This window comes from Oryzias latipes, chromosome 1 (assembly GCF_002234675.1).
Source record: "Oryzias latipes chromosome 1, ASM223467v1".
Taxonomy (NCBI): Eukaryota; Metazoa; Chordata; class Actinopteri; order Beloniformes; family Adrianichthyidae; genus Oryzias; species Oryzias latipes.
The window spans coordinates 9,340,934-9,358,238 of NC_019859.2; the positions used below are offsets into that span (position 1 = coordinate 9,340,934).

General features: G+C 38.1%; 1 protein-coding gene across 1 annotated transcript; it reads left to right on the top strand.

Annotated features, from left to right (window-relative positions):
* The first annotated feature begins 1,896 nt into the window (after positions 1–1,896).
* LOC101171135 (jupiter microtubule associated homolog 1) lies at positions 1,897–16,379 on the top strand. Its single transcript, XM_004065680.4, has 5 exons — positions 1,897–2,127; positions 5,255–5,397; positions 12,548–12,645; positions 14,049–14,076; positions 14,608–16,379. Exons 1-5 carry the CDS (start codon positions 2,072–2,074, stop codon positions 14,751–14,753), a joined length of 471 nt encoding a protein of 156 aa, XP_004065728.1. The 5' UTR covers positions 1,897–2,071; the 3' UTR covers positions 14,754–16,379.
* Positions 16,380–17,305: the final 926 nt, after the last annotated feature.

The window sequence follows — 17,305 nt, forward strand, 5'->3', positions numbered from 1 at the left end:
TGACCAGTAGCTCTGGACTATGGGGCATTCCCAAAGCATGCGTGGAAGAGTGCCTGTAGTATTCTGACACTTCCAACAGGTAGATGTTTTTGATAATCCCACCTTGTGCAGCCTGCTGGGTGTCCAGTAAATTATATGTAGGACCTTAAATTGAACCAGTCTTGTTTGTAATTCCCTTGAAATTGTTTTAATATTTTTGGTTATCCCTTTCCATTCTGCCTCTGTAAAATGAATATTTGAATCAGTTTCCCAGGTTGTCTTGAGGAATAATGTGTTGGTGTCAGAAGTTGTCAAAAGCATCCTATAATCAGCTGCAGCTTTATGTCCACGTCTAAATGCTGCTTTGATGTCCTCTAAAATGCTGCAACTTGATGGGACTGTAGTGATGGAACCGAAAGTTGTTACTAGCATGTGTCGCAACAGCAGATATCTCCAGAAATCTTGCAGAGGTAAGTTGAAATCCTGCCTTAGCTTTTCAAATGATTTGAGTGTATTATTATCATTTAAGTCGCTTAATGTAAGTACTCCTTCCTGGAACCAAGAGTTCCAGAAAAAGGTTGTTTTGCCTAAGCAGAGTTTGTGATTATGCCAGATACCTGCAGCCAGGTGAAGGTGTGGGTCGAATCTAAAGATTTTGGCAACTTTTTCCCATATACCCTTAAGATGTGACAGGACAGGATGTGACTTGGAATGGGGAGCTAGATTAGTTGACAGTGTCAGTGGGGAATTAGCCATATTTTCTAGAGGAAACCAAGGGGGAGCTCTCTCAGGTGGTAGGAACACAATGTGCTAGATGCCTAAGAGAAAAGGCATAGTGATAGTACAGTAAGTTAGGCATTCCAAGTCCGCCCCTTTCAGCACTATTCTGCAGTTTCCTCAGGTGTAGCCTTGGTTTCTTATTGTTCCATATAAATAAATTGCAAAGCTTGTCAAACGGTTTAAAATATGTAACAGGGATATGAACTGGTAACGCTTGCAATAAATAGTTAAACTTGGGAGTGCAGGCCATTTTGATTATATTTACTTTACCCCACATAGAAAGATAAAGCTGAGACCAACGTTCTGTCAATCTTCATTCTGAAATCCTGCCTCATCTGCTGCTGATCACCTGGATCAGGTGTCATAGCCAACAAGGAGCTTCAAAAGCAGAAAAGTTGGAAAACATGAAGGACACTGGGTCACGGAGCCTGGAGTTCAAGACCTGTGACTTAAAAGTCAACAATCCAGAGCAAACAGTGTGAAAGAGGTGTAAAGAATGAATCTGGGGGTTTTAGATGTGATGTGTGACGTAAGAGTGTTAAAGACTGTGATGAGAGCAGCCATGTTAGAAACAATGATTCAGAGAAAGAAACAGGAGTGCTGAGGATGAGTAGGATCAGAGAGGAATACATTAGAGGAAGAGCTCAGCTTTTGGAGATAAATACAGGAAAGCTGGCTGAGTTTGGATCACACCTCCAGGAAGGACACCTAGAGTGACACCAAAGAGCAGGTCCATGGATGCAGGGATGGAGGATATGAGATTTTTTATAATAAGAAGAATAATAAGAAAAAAAATAATTATTATCACACATTCTTCTTATTGTTGTTGTTGTTGTTGTTGACATGAGAGTGGTTTGAGTAAGAAAGATGCAGAAGATAAGGTTAGAAGGAGGCGGATGACTCGCTTTGGCGACCCCTAAAGGGAGCAGCCGACAGGATTTAGCATGAGAGACGTGGAAGAACCGGAAGTTAAAAACAAATATAATGCATTTTACTTGGTTTTATAATTCACTTAAAATGATACCAGTTCTATTTATATTTAAGTAGCTTTTATTTAGTTGTATGCGTTAATTTTCCTGTTAAAAAAAAATCATTTTGACACGTCGGTGCATCTTATTGTGAAAATAAACCGGAAGTCGCCATCTAAACTGTTTCTCCTTGTCCCTTTTTGAGGCAGGTGGATGCAAAGAACTGAAAATTGTTAGCTAGCACATACAACAATGGCATCTTAAATTTCCCCCACCACAAGTGTAGGTTACGTCTGTTGTTATAGTATATAAATAATCCTTAGTATTTAAAAACAAAAAGAGAAATGACGACCACTACGACATATCAAGGGATGGAGCCCGGCGCTAAAAGCAGTTCCAGGTAAAAGATGTCCTTTAGACCGAACCCGTTAGCTGTCATGTAACCAACAAGTTTAGCATCTTATTTAAGCCTTCATTTGTTAATCGAACATATACTTGTAGAGTTATCTTTTTTAAATTGCTAGCTTTATCCCTAAAAGCTTGGAGTGAAGGGCTGTGGTTGAGGATAAACCATACCAAAATATTTCTATTGATGCAGCAATGCATGATGATGATGTTAGCAATCTGCACCATGCGGCTCCCTCCCTGTGTCTCCTTTGTTAATCGGCGGTTTCCCGTTTAATGGGCAGAATGAGGCTGTAAATGGTGTTGTAGGCCTCGCAGAAATGTCTTCTTTTGTCTGTTACCGCCTCAGTTTTCCTTCGATTCCACGTGTAGAACATAAGGTCGGTCTGTTGAACTGGGTGGGGTCTGCGCAGAATCACAAGATGATTGAGTCTCATCCATGCGAGGGCTCTTCTTCAGCTGGCAACACCTCCAAATGTCAGCAGGTTGCATACATACATACATACATATAGATGTAGATCTATAGATAGAGAGATATACATATACTTTCTTTTGATATGGTTGTTATAGTCGATGATTGGTTCATTTTGAACGATCCTTTTCGATTCGATTGACTGATCTATGACCGATCCAGGACGTCTTTGGCCAAAATTAAACCAATGTCACTCAGAGGTATTTATTTTAGTTTCCTAAAATTCAGTCCATTGTTGTTTTCCACATCAAAATTAGGAAAAACAGAACATTATTAGAACATTAAACTACACTGTACGGTCACGCTTCTTTGCAAAATTCAAAGTGTTTCCACAGATTGGACTGAAATGATGGCTTGATCATTTTTTACTGCCGTCTAGCGTGTGTTGTCCGCTGTGATGCTCGTTTTTACGTTATAGTAAAAATCCAAATGGTATTTTCCAATATCGGGAGCCGGTTTAGCTCGTGCTGGTTTGCGGCGCCTTCCGTCCGTGAAACCAGGGTTCGAATCCGGGCTGCTACCTGTTCCCTTCTCTACTTCTGTGCCGGTCCCAAGCCCAGTTGCTTTGAGAAGGTTGCGTCAGGAAGGGCATCCGGCGTAAAACATTGCCAAGTTTACCATGCGACTTTTTCGCTGTGGCGACCCCTGATGGGAAAAAGCCGAAAGAGAAAGAAGATTTTCCAATATCGATATAATTTACTTATTTCATGTTGAAACTATTTTATAGTATATAGTATAGTTCGTTTTGATTCGATTAAAAACTTGCTTCACCAATTCGATCTTGCTGGATCTTAGGATGAATCAACTCATTGATTAATAGATTTATTGTTAGCCAACTTTTGTTTAACTACACTATGTATTGAAAAATCAATCTAGATATGACAGTAGTGGTTCAAAACCACAGATATGAACGAGATTATGTTGGTAAAAATGTATGAAATTGGTCGGGAAGTAAGCAAACAAACTTTGTCAGTTTGTTTTCTTGTCATGGTGTCTACTGTCTTTGACTTTCCATGTACATGTGATGCAAACAAAAAGTCGTCCAATCTGAATAAATTAATGACAATTTTTTTAACCACAACGAACAAGAAAATCTAAAAATGACAGGTTGTTATTTCTGAAACTGTTGGTTCAAAGACATTTTGTTCTTGTTCCTGGGAAGTTTCGCTGTGGCAAAAGTTAAACTTTTCTTGAAGATGGGTCTTCTCCTTTTTTTTTTATACATCTGGTATAAAGTAAAACAGTATTTCAGATATGGAGTATCAAACAAACAGTCAGATAAGGTGGTGGTAGTGTGATGGTCTGGGACTGTTTGCTGTTTCAGGTCTTAGACGATGTCCTGCAGTAAAAGGAACTCAAAATTCTGCTGAAGAAAAATCTGAAGCACTAAAATAAAACGTTCCCTCTTCAAGCTCAAGCCAAAACAAACGTTGTTGAGTTTTGCAACAGAACCAAAACACATCAGCCAGTTCATCCGGCTTGGGCCTGTGACCCTAAAAGGGAGTTCATGCTTGAAAACAGTCTAATGTGGCTGAATTCCAACAGCTCTGCAAAGCTGAGGGGCTCAAGATTCCTCCACAATGCTGAAAGACTAATCACTTATTGGAAACACACCAGCATAAGCACATTGCAGTCCAAACCACTGTAACACTGTTTTACTTTACTGTTTTTTACTTTTGTACTACTAGATCTTGCGTCAGAATGCAAGATTGCCAATTTTTTTTTCTCTGCATGTAGTCCAGCAACTTTAAACGGCTGCATTTTCTTGAGTGCCAACAGAATAGAATGCATTTAAAGATTTTTAACTTTCAAGTTTAAACTTGACTTTCCTGTAATGGATTTTATTTACAGGGACATTGCCTTCATAAATCTGTCACTAAGTAGTTTCATTGGTGACGTAAAAGTCATACCTGCAAAGCCCTTTGCAAAAGTCTCTCACAGCCTAACCCAGACTTGATCAGACGTCTGTCTAGTAAATAAAGGTATATCCATCATTTGCTATTTAATCCCATGGCTTTGTTAGTAAAGTTTCTGTAGAAACTCCTTAGTTTTTCATTTATCGCATGAATGGCCATGTGACCTATTTAGAGCACGACGAGAAAGAAAAGCAGGGAAGAGAAGTTAGTGAGTATCAAAGTTCGATGAGGAAAAACTGCCCATTTCTTGTGTTTACCTGCTGTTTTGTCTGGACCTCGTGAAAGCGCTGGCAGCCAAACTAAGCAGGAAGTATTTAAAAAAATATGTAGTTATCAATATTTGCAAGCCAATCCAACAAAAAAAGGGGAAAAACCAGTCTCGTAAAGAATTAATATAATTTAAAATGTCCTATTTCAAAGCAGGACTGACAATTCTGAAGAACGTATTGCATTTTGTGAAGCGGTTTATGTTGCAACATGTTTATTGTGACTGTAGAGCATTATTTGTCTTTCCAACTATTTGAAACCACCTCTCTTAGGTGTGTTTGATTCTATTCACTGTACCAGAGTGATTCACCTTATTTCCTAATATGCTTGAATGTACTGCTTAAATAAATTGGTTTGGGCGTTTTACCTGCAGCACTGATATATTTTATTTTATTTTGTTTCTGATTATTGGTGGAAAAACACAAAGCTAATACCCAGATTTTATTTTCCCTTTTGTCTTTTTTCAGGGTTCTGCGCCCGCCCGGTGGGGGCTCCAACATTTCATTCGGCGCAGATGAAGAGAAGCCCCCCGTCCGGAAAAACAAGATGGCATCCAGTGTTTTTGCTGAGCCAGAAGACCCTTATGCCAATCGAAGGAACAACCCACCAGGTACAGATCTACCCTTCCTCCTCATGACGTGAAAGCTGCATTCTAGCGGTTTATAGGTCTCCAAACAATATTAACCTAGAGCTTTTTACGCTAGAATTAAAACATATTTTTAGTGCCAATTTCCTCTGTAAGCTGGAAAATGGAATTTAAGTCAAAGTTGTGTTGCAATAAAATACATTTTTCATTACAGATTCTTCCTGTCAGTTAATCTACAACAGTGTCTCTAATTTTTGATGCTGGAAATTGAGCAATTGAATTGGAGTCAAATGAATCTAGATCATAACTTGCTGAAGCTTAAATGGCCTAAAGGTGTCCATCATTGCTGAATAATGCACATACATTGCTATAAATGTCTATGGAAGTGGGTGTTGAAACTTAGCGTGAAAAAAAGTGTTGGGGTGGTGGAAATAGAAACCTTTTTTAAAATAGAATTTGCATTTATATTAGAGAAATGTTTCATAAAGTTGACAAAATTCTAAAGAACCAATCTTTGTAACACATATTTATTAATTATATTGCATCCCATTTTTATGGGATGGTGGTGAAATTTGTGTGGCGATGTTGCAAAATGTTGCTTCAGGGATGGATGTGGGACCTAATTAGTGGATAAATTCATGCAGAATGAAGCTCTAATGAATGAAGCACAATTGAATCCAGAAAAAAACAACAAAAGCTACTTTTACTGGAAATGAAAAGAACAGGAACTATATTTGGACTGGAAAAACAGGCCATGACTGAAGGATAAAGATAAAGGAGTAAAGTAAACAAAGGTTACTGAATGCTGAGAAAGCAGAAACACAGCTGACATTCTGAGTAAAAACTTAAAAAGGACAGAACTCAACAAAATTAAAGAAGTTCAAAAAAACCTGAACTGACAAAAGTCAAGCGCCTTAAAAAAAAAAGTCCAAAAAACAAGAAAAAAATTGAAACACCCAGAAATATGAGGAACAAATATTTTTAAGCCGTGACGAAACTGTTATACAACTGATACTATGTTTGCCTTGGGGTTTTTTGGGGGGAATTTAGAAAACTTCACTGCTATCTCCAAACTTGCTGACATCTGTAGGCTGTGACTTTTATCTTGCAGACTTTAAAAAGTATTTTTTTAAAATCAAGTCTTGAGCATTCATCAAAAATACACATTTATAAAGGAATACTTTACCATTTCTACAACTATTAATATTAATACTACTAGTTATCCCTCTACTGCCGCAACTAGAATAGAATAAAACTTTATTGATTCTACAAAGAGGACATTACCTTGTTAGCATAGTTCTATTAAAAACAGCATATGGATAATAAAAACACAAAAAATGCACTTAATAACAACAATGATTGTTCAGTCAGTGTCTGTGAGGCATTGTAGAGGCTAATAGCTGACAGGAAGAAGGATGTGCGAAAGCGCCCCTTCCTGCGGCGAGATGGTAGGGTCGCTGCATGGTCTCTGCATAGTCTCATGCAGTGGATAATTTTGAGTTATTATTCAATGAATGCCCTCTAAGTTGTATAGTTACACAACCATTTGCATTTAATGACATGTGCATAGTCACCTCTGACTTTACATGAAGGATTTTGTAGCTCAGAACTTGACATCCTTTGTTTGACTTATTGCACATTTGGAAATTTGTCTTTGCGTCACCGCTTGACCAAGATGTGCTTCTTCTCATTTCCTTTTTCTTTACTTCTCTTATTTTATTTTAAGGGGACTAACTCGGCAAACGCAGAAAATCTTTTCATTAATACGAACTTCATGAAAACTTCTCAAAAATTCTTTACATGAGAATTTCTCCAGAAATAATTACTTGGTGTTTTTCTTATTTTATGTTACCTGAATGCCTCTGCCACCACTAAAAGCTTACAGAGATGATCAACAGCTTGTTTTAGTGAAACCACTCCAGAAAAAGTTTTTCTTCAAACACACAAGTAATCTGTTTATATATTTTGTCATTGAAAATCACAAATTTTTTTTTTTTTTAATTTGTACCAGTAAATTTAGGCTGCGTGGAAACCATTAATGAGCTTTCCTGAAAACTAACAAATGTCAACATAAAATAATTAAAGATCAGGACTGCTTCAGTAAGTTGATTTGTAAGCATGACATGGATGTGTGTGGACATTCCTGTTAACCAGTAAGTAGCTTAACTTGGGTTTGTTTTATTCTTACTTCTTCATTGGTCATGATAGTTTGTTGGCAGGCATGACACAGTCATGTTCTTTAGCAAGGTGACATGACATTTCCATTTTGGAATCTAGACCTAGTCTAACTTTGACATTTTTGGTATATCGCCAGATATATCGCCAGAATATCAGCTCTGTGTTCATCCAAACAGGGTAACACTGAGTAGTTAGGAATATGAAAGATCATAAAATACTTTTTTCTTTGTGTTTATTTGATTCTAATAAAGACACTTTGATGATAATGACAGTACCGCTATATCTGCAGTTTTAGCAGATACCGGTAGATCTGTTTTTTTGAAAAGTCCCGCACCTTTCAATTGTCTCCACCAATCATTCTTGGAGCCTTAATCATACGTCATCAGTCTGACCAGTCAGAAGAGGTTAAATTCATCACTTCCTTGTTCTGATTTGGCTCAAGAAATTCTCTCAGTCCCAACAAAAATACCAGCTAAAGCTCGTCCTTAGCAGTGTAGCTCCCCGCAGAATCCAGTGTCAGACCGTGGAAAAATTGAACAAAATAATAAAGCTCAGAGAAGCGAGTCTGTCTGGCATTGGGGTCAGTTCTTGCACTACATCTCCCATGATGCATTGGGTTAAAGTAACAGCAGTAAAGTAACAGTCTCTGCAATGACGCTACTCTATTAACTGTCGTAAAGCACAACAAATACACACATTAGTCTGTTTTAACAGTTTTCTCATCTTGTTGATGAAATCAGCGATAAACAGTTTGGTTTTCCTTCATGATTTGTGTTTATCATTAACAGCCAGACATCCTATTGTTTGGTCCAAGTCATGTTTCTAACTAGTTTTCTAACAATATGTGTAATCAAGTAGAAATTCAACCTCACTTTTGAAAAATTTGAAGAGTTAAGCTTAAATATAAGCAATAACAAAAGAAAAGAATCAGGATTAAGGCTAAGTGGCCAACAGACATATTTAAACTAAATTGAAACCATTTATTCGACCAAAAAGAAATAAAACATTTTTGGTAAAGTTACATTTGTGATTAAGACAAAAGAAAAACTTATTAAACCTCATCGTTTTCACTTTTTATGTGGTTACAATTGAACCCAAACATGCATAAAATGTTGGTCTTTTTTGTGTAAAATTTTTACGCATGTTGTGATCATATAAACTAAAAAATAAATAGACCACTGTTTAGAAAAAAGTGAGGTTAGATAAAATTGCTTGTTAATAAACTGAAAGGAAAAACAACTACCTGGACAAGTTTTCAGTTAATTTAGTTGAAAATTATAATTGAAAACTATCACAACTTTTATTACAACATATAGGAAGAACAGGTGCAACATCCTGTTTTTTTCTGCCTCAATTATTATAAAAAATGCACGTGAGATCTTGGAGGGAATGTACAGACTATGGAGTCTCCATTTTTACATTTTTGGATGCTGGTGTGCTGCAGGATGTTTGTCAAGGAAAAAGTGTACCTTGGCTTAAAAAAGGTTGAAAAACACTGGTTTAGCGCAACGATACAATTTACTGTATTAATGCTCAGCTTTTTGTATCATCACTAATTACTTGTGTGCAAAGAATATCAGTAATAATCACCCAGCGCATGAAACTTGACACACGTTTGTACACATGCAAATAAGAAAAATATAATCAAGTTCAGGAGGAAAACAAGCAGCTACTATTTGTTTTGGACATCACTTCTTCTCCTGCATTGCTGCCGGTAGCAAATACTGATGCACACACCTACAGTGTCGTCTACCGGTTGTAATAGGGAACAACCACCAAATGGCAACCGTTAAGTAGTAGGAAAATAACGACTGTGCCTATTTATGTTTAAAAAAAAATCACAAACAAGTCATTGCTGAGTATAGGCTGCACCCCTGTCCAAACTATGAAAAAAAAACACGACTTTTATGAAAAACATGGTAATATAAACAGTCAAAGGTTTCATTAATTTCCTTTCACATAATTACACATGTTAATCAACACAGCCTTGGTTTATTATATTTATTTTTGTATGGAACGAAATGTCCGATGGAGTGCGCATGTTATTTTATAGGCTTATAGTTAGTAGGAATTTTCGTTGTTAGGTGCCTGCATGTGCTTTTCTTCAGGACAGAAAGGATGTGGCCAGTTAACCCTTTAACACCCGGAGAGACAGAAACAAAAACAATGATGGGGTGTCTAAAAAATACATAAACATCATAAACAACTGCCATACATACAAAATAAAACCACAGTAGTATAAGTTTGTTAAATCAACCTTTAAACATGAATGTTTTGTTAGTTTCACTTGTTAACATTGGATTAAAAGGGGACATGTGATTTCTTGATGAACTGACTCAGTGTTAGGTAATCGCCATTTGAGTTACAGTTTCACAAACTCTAAAATGATTACTGATGCTGAGACTCACATCCCATTTGAAGCCAGTCCTCAGGGTCAAAGTACAACATGTTTGGTTTTGATGTAAACAACAAATCCAAATCCATTAATTCTGCATCTGGCTCAAGTCACAAGAAAGTCACTGGATCCTTGCTTGGAATTTTTGATCTCATACCACCTTAAAGACACACCACAGAGTGCCAGTACACCACGTCTTTAACAGTCTACTGAAAAACCTAATGAAGCAGTACTGGCCATTTTTCTATTTACATGAAACGTGCCGGCTCTGACGTCCCCCGGCAAAACTAGGCTTGTGATGGCACATGGGCTATTGGAACAAGAAATGGACTAGACGTGAGAACAAGGTTCTGTTGGAATGCAACTAGACAAGTAATTCTACTCAGAGAGGTTACATGCAGAGAATGCAACTGATAATAGATGGTTCAAAATCACAATCAATGCTAACTGCCAAGCAACTAGTAGCTCAATGTTCCAACATTCACTAATGGCAACTCCTATCACAACTTGAGATGCAGCGGTACAACACAATTACAACATTAGAAAGCCAAAACACCAGATCAGAGAGGAGGCTGTACCACACTCCCACCCTGTGCAAACTACAGATACGCTGATCGAGGCAGCAACTGACATGAAAGACAAGATCATGTCTAGAATGAACACCAGGAAACCCAGACTGGGTTACCTGGGTTGCCAAATACATGAGCATTGGTAGAGATTCCAGAGGAGCCAAATACCAACTCCTGGTTGACAGAACAGTCGCTCAAGACTGCAGGTCACCCCACACCAACCTGTGCACTGCCTGGATTGATTACAATAAAGCCTATGACTCAAGGCAACACACGTGGATCACTGAATCCTTGGAGCTGTACAACATCAATAGAACTCTACGAGCCTTCATAGGAAACTCAATGAAGCTCCGGAAAACCATCCTTAAGGCCAATGGCAAGCCACTTGCACAAGTGTCCAACAAATGAGGCATATACCAAGGCAACGCTCTGTCCCCACTGCTGTTCTGCATAGGTCTGAATCCTCTCAGCCAAATAACTAACGAGATTGACTATGGATACTGACTCAGATATGTGGCCACCATCAGTCAACTCCTCTACATGGATGAGATTAAGCTATATGGTAAGTGCGAGCGTGACATTGACTTCCTGATCCACACCACCGGATCTACAGTACTGACATTGGGATGTTTTCTGGCTTGAGAAATGCAGTTGAATGGTGACGAAGAGATGCAAGGTAGTCCACACAGGAAAGGTCGCACTCCCAGAAGGAACAATAGCAGATATTGAGGACAGTTACAAGTACCTTGGAATCCCATAAGCAAATGGCAACCTGGAACAGGCAACAAGGAAAGCTGCAACAGCCAAATACCTCCAACGAGTAAGGCAAGTCCCGAGAAGCCAGCTGAATGGCAAGAACAAGACACGGGCAATAACAACTACACACTGCCAGTTATCAGATACCTTTTCAGGAATAATAAGATAGCCAAAAGATCAATACATGAGCAACACACAGAAGGGCATTGGTATATATTTAAGTATTAAATGTATTTTTTATTAGATAAAAGTTTTGAAGCTTTTCAAAAGATAAATTGTAGGCCTTTATGCTTTTATCTAGTAACTTTTTTCCCCCTTTTTACTGAACCGAAGAATATACATATATATATATAAAATATATATACACACACACACACAACATATTGCTAGACACCGCTGGAAAATTATAAAGTTAAAATGTTGTTTCAGTGCTATACAAGATAATAAAGAATCAGAAAAAAACATGACAAATTCAGACAACTAAACTATTTTCAAACTGAGAATTCATAAAATCACAGATATCATCTGTGTATCTCAAAAAGTCTTCGGCTAGAACAGCTTTTGTTTTTGCCTGATGCCCATTTAGATTGGGGGGGTATTACAAAGCTCTGGTCTGTCCTGCTCAGTAAAGAAACCTACTGTAGTGTGACATTTTCTAATCTCAAAACAACCAAATTTTGTTCATTTAAAGAACTGCAAAATGTGACAAAGAGACTTTGTACCAGTAAGGCGTCAGGGGCAACATGTTCTCAGAGTTGTTCTCTTTTGGACCCTTTTTCTCCACATGATGGCTTTTTTTCCAGTGGTAGGAATGAAACACAGGACGCTCAGTCATGGCTAAAGAGACCTTTGGCAGTACTTGAACTATTTGATTTATTACCTTGTTACAATGCTGGGAGTCTGGATACAGTAGTAAATAAAAAATCCACTCTATGTGGGTTACACAGAGTTATAAAGTGAAAGCCAAACAGAAATGCTGTTTCCGATATTAGCAACATCAGTAAAACAGTCTGTGAAGACAAACGGTCAGAGAATCAAACAAAGTCCCACAGATTTCCTGGCGTTAGAACTAACTTCAAGCTTTTTTCCACCCTACTTTATTCAAGGTTCTGAAACCTTTCTTGTCAACAATGTCAGCTATTCTGTTAGTGGAAATTGGTACTATTTAATGGTACACATTTCTCCCTTAGACACATCTCTTACATTTAACTTTCTTTCTTTTTACTGGATGTGAACGTCTCCTTGCTCCGTAACATCTGTTTCTTTTCTTTTACAGGAGGGAAGCCCACAGGCGTGCTATGCGGTGAACCATCAGCTCCCCTGAGAAGAGGTGGCAACCATGGCATCAATCATACTGGAGAGGCTTTTGGCAATGTGAGATCATACCTCCCGTCAGGTTTTATGGGAATTCCTGAAATGAAACCTGAAGTGAGATGGATATTGGAGGAAGCTGAAGTTGTTTTGGAATGAGGATGTTATTTTTTTTTACATTGTCATGTGGGATTGTTGCTTTTTCATAACAACTTTGCAAAAAAGTTGAATGCCAATAAAGTAAAACGTTATTAATTGATCGTTTAGATGTGAGTACTAATAAAGATGGAATATCTATGTTTTATGGTACTTATTTGGTTAAAGGATGTTAGTATTTATTCCAGTTTAGGAACTTGTAGACACATCAGTAGCATGTTAGTTTAAAGCAAAATAAACATTACATCTAAATTTTTTTTCTTGGACAGATATCAGTTTTTTTAAAAGTGTTATTTAGGGACAAAAACTGAGCAAACTGTTTTGTAGCACAAAGTAAAACATAACACAGATGTCATTAGGGTGAAGACCTTAAAGAATTTGTCAAAACCACAGATCTACAATCCTTTAATAATAATATTTATTATAATGGATTGGATTTATCTGCGCTTTTCCAGACGCTCAAAGCGCTAACATGTGTCCATTCACTCCTCATTCCTACTTGCTGTTGGTAAGCGATGGTGAGGCGTGCCCTCTGACCATCACCGGGACATTTATACACACCAATGGAGCCGCACGGCCGTGGTGCAGCGGTAGGGCGGTCGACCCATGATCGTAAGATTGCAGGTTCGATTCCCGCAATGAGGTGATGCGTCCTTGGGCAAGACATTGCCTCTGGTGGTAGGCGGGCGCCTGTGTTTGGCAGCGGAGCCGCCACCAGTGTGTGAATGTGGTGGCGGCTCCGCTGCCAAACACAGGTGCCCGCCTACCACCAGAATAAAGAAATGTGACTGGGTGAATGGGTCTGTGACTGTAAAGCGCTTTGGGCCTTGTAGCTAGAAAAGCTCTATATAAGTTTACGCTATTTACCATTTTACTGTAGGCAGGGAGGGTGAATAGACAACAACTGGGGGTAGCGGGGATTGAACTGCCAACCCTTAGATCACCGGACGACCTGCTCAACCGCCTAAGCCACTGCCTCCTACTCAACTCCAAGGAAAATTGTGTTTTGGTGTTTTTAACATGTTCTTGTAGCATTTTTCTCATGATGGAAAGACAAAAAGTCAGGAAAGGTATGAATTAATTAATTTGAATTAAGTTTAAAACTGCGTTTCTGAGTACCGGTATTTCTTTATTCAAATCGCGTTGATCAGGAGCAGATTAAAAGCGGATGTTTCAAAAACTTTGGAACTATGACTCAGCTACTGCAGTGGGCTTTAAAAGCATTTCCTCGTATCTTTTTTTGTCAGTTTGTAAATTTGTGAAAGAGGTTAACTGCTGATTACTTGATTTTGTTTGTTTATTTTTTTCAGGATGAAGATAACGCTGCTCGTGATGCTGGTAAGCAGTTTTTGTCTTCTAGTATTTGTAAAAGCTTGAACAAACTATCCTTTATTTGTGTGCATTTTAAAAACTCTATGGTTTTTGATGGACTTAGCAGTGAGAATGCAGAAAAGTGTGGCTGCCGGGGACGAATCAAGCTGCACAGAAATGTGTTTTTTTTCTTTTGGAACTGTTGAAAACGTGGCAGAAGAACCTGAAAGCAGAAGGAGTCCCTGACGGTGTTGTGTACTTTGTGGTTTCGATTCCCTTAGGAAGAGCTGTGTGTGAGGATTTTAATTATAAGTTCCTTAGCCCTGGAGAATCTGGGAAGAATTTTCTTCTGGGCTTTTAAAGTTAATTTGAAATTTTTTGTTTATTTATGTTGGATTGTAGCAATTATCAGCAGCCAAAGAAATGCAATTAGAAAAAAAAAGGATTTAAAAAAGAAAACTGCCAAATTTGTCTCTATGGATTCTCCCGGGTTAAAAAAATCTGAATTATAGCAAATATTCCTTTATGTTTGTTCATAAATGTGAAATGTCCATCCAGATCTGTGTTCAGAAAGCAGGAGTGCTGACAGAGACGCTGGACCAGAGCAGCTGGAGGAGCCTCCATCAACTGAAGAACCGGCTGCAGGTGCAGCATCCGGCCGCAGAAATCCCCCCGGAGGCAAGTCGAGCCTCATCCTGGGCTGAAACTCCCCCAAACTCCCTTCCCTTAACCCCTCCCATCTCTGAAATTTTCTTTTTTTTCCCCAAACAAGCATTCCTCTCTGTCTTACCGCAGTAACCCTCTGATGTCTGGCAGAAACCAGTTTCCTCCATAACCCCAAGTGCATTGTTTTGATACCTCTCTTTTGGAAACCGTTTTGTACTGTTTTTAATTCTTTTATTTGACCAAAGCACTTTATGTATTCCTAATAAAATGGTTCAAAGTTTGCCTTTTCTCCTGACGTAAAGCCCAGGCCTCGCCAAACTCAGAAGCAGATGAGAAGCAGGGCTGTTTGAAAATGGATTGAAGTTTGAGCGGTTCTCTGCTTTGATTCTGTTGGAGAACTGCAGCTAATGTACCCCGTTTGAAAACACAAAGGCTAGCTTCATTTTTGCCCCTAAAAACTTATCTTAAACCTTAAAACTCTGATTATTTCTCCTAAATCTATCGTTTTAGTTTAGCTAAGCAGTTCAGATGAACTCGCTCATGGTAGAATTTTCAAAAGCTTGGGTCGTAGAGGACTTTTCTGTTCTGCTTTTTAACCCAAACATGTTCTGATCAGGCTGACTCAAAAGCAGGCGGGGATTTGCTTCACGCATGTTCTGCGTCGTACACGCTCCGCACACGCGTTTGGTGGCAGCCCGACTGTAAACCTGCCAGGAAGGTTGGAAAGGCTCGGATTTCTGTAACAGATTTTCAGAAAAGCCCCCGAAGAGTTCAAACAAGCAAAAGTTCAAGGGTTTTCTCTGAGCAAGTTTTTGTTTCTTTTTGTCTTGACATCGCATGCATGTCTGCTCGGTATGAATGTGCAAAAAAAACTAAAGAAAAAAACCAAATCGGAACTGTGACTTTGCTTTCTTTTGTGGAATAGTTGTACTGTTGCATGAAGCAGAAACCTTTTTTTTCTGATTCTGTATACTTAATCTGAATGAAGGCTCCATTTGTTTCCTTAAATCGTCTCAGAAAGACGTGAACAGTGTTCAGAGCAGTACTGCAAGTGGACGGTTGAGTGTTGGAGGTTTCGGTCACAAATTTGACATTGTAGTGCCATCGCCATCGTTTTTCAATGGCTCCTGTGTTTTCTAGGTAGAGTTCTCTAAAGCACACCTGCTCGGAAAAAGACGAGGAACATTTCAGCGGAATGTTGTTGGTCCCTTGTGTTTCTGGTAAACTCTTATTGGATTTAACAAGTGACCTTAATGGCAGCCCAGCCCACTTTCCTCTTGTCCCCAATCACATTTGATAAACCTGTATCGGAAAATCTCAAAAACATCTTTTTTTGTAATTTCTTTTTTTATATGTGTGTGACTCTTTAAACCAAAACTCTTGCCTCTGCCTCTGTACTGTTAACTCCTACTTCATACAGAAGACGTCACTACAAGATAATCCAGAAAAGATTTCAGGTGCATCATGTTTTTTCCTGTGGTGTTTTATCACATTTTTTTTTTTTTTTTTTTTTTTTTTTGCTTATTCGTGTGAGATGTGTCTATCTGCCTCTTATTACAAGTCCTGTTGCTGGATGTACGTCACACACAAACAAACAAACAAAAAAAAACATCTTAAATGAAAAGATGGCACAATTGTGGAAATAAAATCTGTTTTCATCAAGACTTTTTTTGTCTTTTTGTGCAGTTCTGAATGTTTTTGTGAAATCTGTTAGAAGTGCCAAAAAAATCTTAGTGGAGCAGTAAAATGTCTTCTGATTAAAACTTTAAATTTTAGAAGTTGACACTTTTCCTTTAAAATGAAAAGGGTTTCGTGACACTAAAACTGAGATTAAATCCAGGTTTTAGTGAAGCTCATTTTATATTGATAGACTGATCCAATTAAAGTTTTTTAAAAGAACAAGAAAAAAAGACTGAAAATACATAATTTTTTAAATCTATTTAAGATATTAATTCATAAATTGATTAGAAAATACATAAAAGAAAATCTTCCTATTTTCCGAACATTACAACTGCAGCCAATTATAGCATAAGTGCACTTATCCTAACAGTACACACATATCACTTATAATACAATAGATACTGTCAAAAGTGTGATTAATTGCTTTAAAGGCAGTGGGAAGAAGCAAACATATGTAATCCCTTCCCTATATTGTCATGGTTCTCATGTGTGGACAATGCGCTTTTCTTGTAAAAATCCAGACAATCTTGAACTGGGAACTGAACGTGTTGCAGGGTTTTATGCAAACTGACTGAAAAATTCAGCTTTGACAGACAAACATCTGCTGAAAGCAGTGTTAGATTTGCAGGTTGACCTTCTTTACCTCTTGTTTGAGATGTATTTTTTTTTCATAGTCACAGGCAGAATTTACTACTGTGGTAATATAACCCAGAATGTGATGTCCATGTATGTGGAACACATGTCCTTAGAGGTTAAAGACTCACACCAATCATCATTAACCCTTGTGCTATCTTAGATGACCCCACCCTTACATTGATGTGTTCTCCCTACCATGACAAAGGTGGATAAAGGTGGAGAGATTTAATGTAATCCATGCACACCAGTGAAGATCACAAATCATTGAAGAGAA